The following is a 4,151-nucleotide window of genomic DNA, read 5'->3' on the forward strand; positions in this document are numbered from 1 at the left end:
TTACAATATTTAATTGAAGGATTTTCATAGGGTGTAAGAGGTCTGATAACCCCCCTCAGATTTATTTTGTGAGCCTTTAGGAATCACTACTTTCAACTATTGCAAAACTATCACCAAGACCACTGACTACCACTAGGTGTCAGCAGTGTCACAGTATTACCTAATACACGATATCATACACTATATGACTGCTCTTTATCTCTTTAATTCCAGTTGCCAATATTCATCACATGGTATATATGTAAAATAATTTCATTTTAAATATTCATAAAGAGCAGATGTGTTCAACACACTCATCAGAACAGAAAAGGGTGGCATTGTTTACAGACTTTAATGGCTGAACGTGACATTGTACAGTATATTCAAACATGCAACATTATCAATAGTACAGAGCACTATTGTATGAAGCATTTAAACAGTATAAAGTATTAGGACCAGTTTGTAACAGTGGAATGCCTCTTAATGAAAAAATATAATTTGTACCAAAAATAACTGGTCTAATCAGCTGCCAATAAGAAATCTACCAGCAAAGTTAAGTCAGACTATACCCGCACCTAATCTAACATCGTATAACCAGCTTTTAACAGCATAATCAGAACTAACACAAGCAACCATGAAAGTGTCAGTTAGAAAAATAAAGCTTATCTTTGGAAATGTGAAAACTGTTTTCCAGCAAACAAATTAATTCTCCACTTTCATCGCCTCCTTGTTCTTCTTCACTTCTTCAAGCTTCTTGTCCTGTTGGTTTAAAAGCAGAAGCATCAAAACACTGTGCTTTTCATTGGTTCAACATTAAAATAAAGAAGATATGTGCTAGTAGCAGATTTACCTTTTCCTTGAATTTCTCTTCGAGAGCCGCCATCCGTGCATTGCGGTTCTCTTTGTTAGCCTCCATCTTTTGATTGAGTTTCTCTTGTGACATCTTGCTGAAGTTGGAGTCTTCCTCTATGGCCTTCTGGATGACCTCTTTCTCGTGCTCTCGTTTCTCAGCTAAGTGTTTCAGCACTTCAGCCTGCTGGCTCTGACAAAATGACAAAAGGAAACTTTTGGAGTAAGAACCTGAATCCTAAACCCATGTTCAAATTTTTATAGCTGAGTTAAAAATATCCATGCAGTAGTTTGTTTACAGCCTGGGAACAGTTTGTTATTTCCAACAATACCTTGCGTCTCTCCTCTGCAGCCTCCAGCTTCCTCTTAATTTCATCCAATGATGTTTCCTTTTTCTTAAGAGGGGACAAAGGAAATTCGCTCTTGGCATCTGGAGATGTGGGGCTCAGGATGACCTCAAATGCCTGACCAGAAGCCCGCTTGTTCAGCTCCTTCACTTGGATTTCTGCAGATGTGCGAGAGTGTGAGGTCAGAGGTCAAAGTCACAACATAGAATTATTTATATCAATACCAATATCAGCCTTTTTTACTTGATGAATGTCAAACAACTGCTCAGCTATAGCAGCTCGCCTCTACTATCCTGCTTCCATTGAGATTCATAGGCAGACTGAGGATAATTAGTGGAGGTCGAGCCGGCCTCCTACTGGCTTTTCAGGGGTCACTGCTTTGTTTGAGAGGTCACAGGCGAACAATAACCCCTGTTGTGAGGCAGCATTTTGCGTTTCCAATGAAGGGGAAATGAAAACAAGATGTGACAAAACAGACAGTTTTTTAAAATATTGTATGAGCGCTGCTTCACAGATTACTTCTGCAACTTGCAATACCGACCACATCAAAGGACTCCAGTTACTTGAATGACTGAGTCTTGCAGGTGGTTTCAGAGTTCTTAAGGACATAGAGACTTTGCTTTGCACTACTTTTTCTGGTGAGAAGCTCTCCTGGTTAGCAGTTAGATGGAGACATTTTTTGCTTTAGGTTAATCTACAGCAGTGATGCTCAACTTATGGCTGGAAGGCAAATTCTCATGATAAGGTGCTGGGTGGCCAGCCGACCATTTTCCGTTCAAAAAATGAAAAGACTTTTTTTTTTTTACATCCCAACAGAGGTTTAGGCTAATCATTTTTATATTGATTATCAATGTCTGTTCACTAACTGCCTCTTTGCCTCCTGTCATTATGCAAAAGTGGCCCCTGGGCAGAGCAAGTTGAGTTTTCCTGGTTTTAAGTAGGGCTGCAACTAACGATTATTTTCAATGTCGACTAATCTGTCGATTATTACTTCCAATAGTCGACTAATAATTCATCGAAAAATGTGTTGAAATTATGAAAAATGTCGGTCTGCCTCTCCCAAACCCCAAAATTATGTCATCTAATGTCTTGTTTCGTACTCACAACAAAGGGTTTTAGTTCACCGTCATGGGAGAGTGTGTAAAGCTGCCAATATTTGAACGTAAGAAGCTGAAGTCTTAAAGCCATACATTTCAATTACAAAAAGGCATTTATCATCGTAAAATGTTTTTAACTTAACTTTAATTTAATGTACAACTGCATGCAAAGACTGCGCAAATAAATAACAATTTGTGCAGTTCACACCTACCTCCACAGCTTTCCATTTCAGCAGAGATGTTGCCTCGTTTATACCACTAGAAGAAAACATTAAAGAAAAGATTATTATCAAGCAACACATGTCTCATTTTACAAACTAGATAAGCAATTGTCCATATTTGCACAATACCCATGTCCTCTCAGCAGGATGGTGCTGGAGCTGACAGTTACAGCTCATGTTTTGATAGCTAATCGATCAAGCATGCGAGCGTGCCTTTAAAAAAAAACAGTTAGGTTTTACTCTTGCTCCTGCACACACATTGTTTCACTCACCCTCCATGTATGTTTATGTTATTAAATCTGATGACACATGAATGCAATTACTGATCATGTCAGCATAAGGTATACCCAAGAGTGGGTGCTGTATAGCTGCATATATGCTGCACATTATACAGTTACATAATCTGGCAGGTTACAGTTACAACATGACATGACTTGTCAGGAACAACAAGTTCTCCACCTCTCTGGTGCCTGAACTAAAAGTACAATATCAGCAAGTGGTAGTCCCACAGTGGAGGAGTGTGCATGGTGATGTGAGTAAATCACCAGTGTAGTAAAAGAGGGTGTCTCTGGGTGCACACAGCTGCAGGGTGCACTCATTTATGCATGTGTTGTTGGAAAATGGCGGGGGAGGGGTAGTAGACATGCTGTAAATATACACACTTGAAACACAAAGGCACACTTTGAGAAAGAAATATTATAATAGTGATGTAGAGCAAGAAAAAATAAATTCATGACGCAGCCAGTAAAGTTAACAAGCTAGCTAAAGTCATTTCAAATGATTAGCTTACATAATGTCGACTCAAGACAATACATATAAACAGTCAAGCTTGGTGTACATGTTCATGGTGTTCATGAGTTCACCACCTTGTAGTATTGCACGATGTAATGATAAATGTTGGATATATTAAAGCTAATGTTAAAAAGCTTTTTGAATTTTGACGTAACGTAATTGCACCTAACGGTCCTGGACAGCGGCCATAACAACAAAGTCCGTTAATTAGTTCAACTGACTTTAGAGATGCTGAACAGACCTTATTAAGATACAATAAGCGTCTAAATGCACCTTTAACTCTACCAACACTTGGTGTGAGTGCTCTGAAAGCCTGGTTTAACATTAGCATAAAGCCATTGTTCTCACCGTCAAGTGCCTCAGCGTGAAGAGTAGCCTTCCTCCTTCTTCTTCTTCGCCTCTGTTCAGAGTCAGACCGCCAACATCTGTACCTTCGCGCAAAAACCTGTCGTCACCGGCGCTCTTTGCATTCATTGGTCCAAATCCACCAATCAGAGAAGGTGTTCAAACTGTAAAGCGCCAGCAGGAAGTGCACTGCACAATAACAGACACATAAAGCTGGCTGCCAGCTACTGGCACAGCCTCATGGCTCAGAGAGCAAAGCAAGCCCGACAGGACACAGTGTTTACCTAACGTTATGCAACCGCCAATTAAATCATACACACCAGCTATGTGACTTTAGATATGTTAAAGGAGCATGGCTGTAAAGTGTTAGTTTGATCTCAAGAGGGCCAGACCAGTAAAACCACTGCATAATAATCCATAAGTAACAACACCTCCAAATGTTTCCCTTTCTTTTAGTGTAACGAAGTACCAGTCTATTCTGAAAATGTTCATCCATTTGCAGCTTGAGATGTCTTCAAAAA

At 39.6% G+C, this 4,151-nt stretch overlaps 1 protein-coding gene across 1 annotated transcript; it reads right to left on the reverse strand.

Moving 5' to 3' along the window:
- Positions 1 to 312: 312 nt before the first annotated feature.
- On the reverse strand, positions 313 to 3,776 carry stmn1b (stathmin 1b). The gene is made up of 5 exons (XM_033640145.2): positions 3,634 to 3,776; positions 2,485 to 2,530; positions 1,161 to 1,333; positions 830 to 1,021; positions 313 to 738 (listed from the first exon to the last, which is right to left on the reverse strand). Exons 1-5 carry the CDS (start codon positions 3,757 to 3,759, stop codon positions 682 to 684), a joined length of 594 nt encoding a protein of 197 aa, XP_033496036.2. The 5' UTR covers positions 3,760 to 3,776; the 3' UTR covers positions 313 to 681.
- Positions 3,777 to 4,151: the final 375 nt, after the last annotated feature.

This window comes from Epinephelus lanceolatus, chromosome 10 (assembly GCF_041903045.1).
Source record: "Epinephelus lanceolatus isolate andai-2023 chromosome 10, ASM4190304v1, whole genome shotgun sequence".
NCBI classification, from domain to species: domain Eukaryota; kingdom Metazoa; phylum Chordata; class Actinopteri; order Perciformes; family Serranidae; genus Epinephelus; species Epinephelus lanceolatus.

Bases quoted from the DNA above. Each gene is read 5' to 3' on its own strand.
- stmn1b (XM_033640145.2), bottom strand. From the start codon at position 3,759: ATGAATGCAAAGAGCGCCGGTGACGACAGGTTTTTGCGCGAAGGTACA. The intron at 1,334-2,484 runs GTAGGTGTGAAC...GCACATCTGCAG, and splicing joins TGAAATGGAAAGCTGTGGAG to AAATCCAAGTGAAGGAGCTG. The intron at 739-829 runs GTAAATCTGCTA...TTAAACCAACAG, and splicing joins AAGAGAAATTCAAGGAAAAG to GACAAGAAGCTTGAAGAAGT.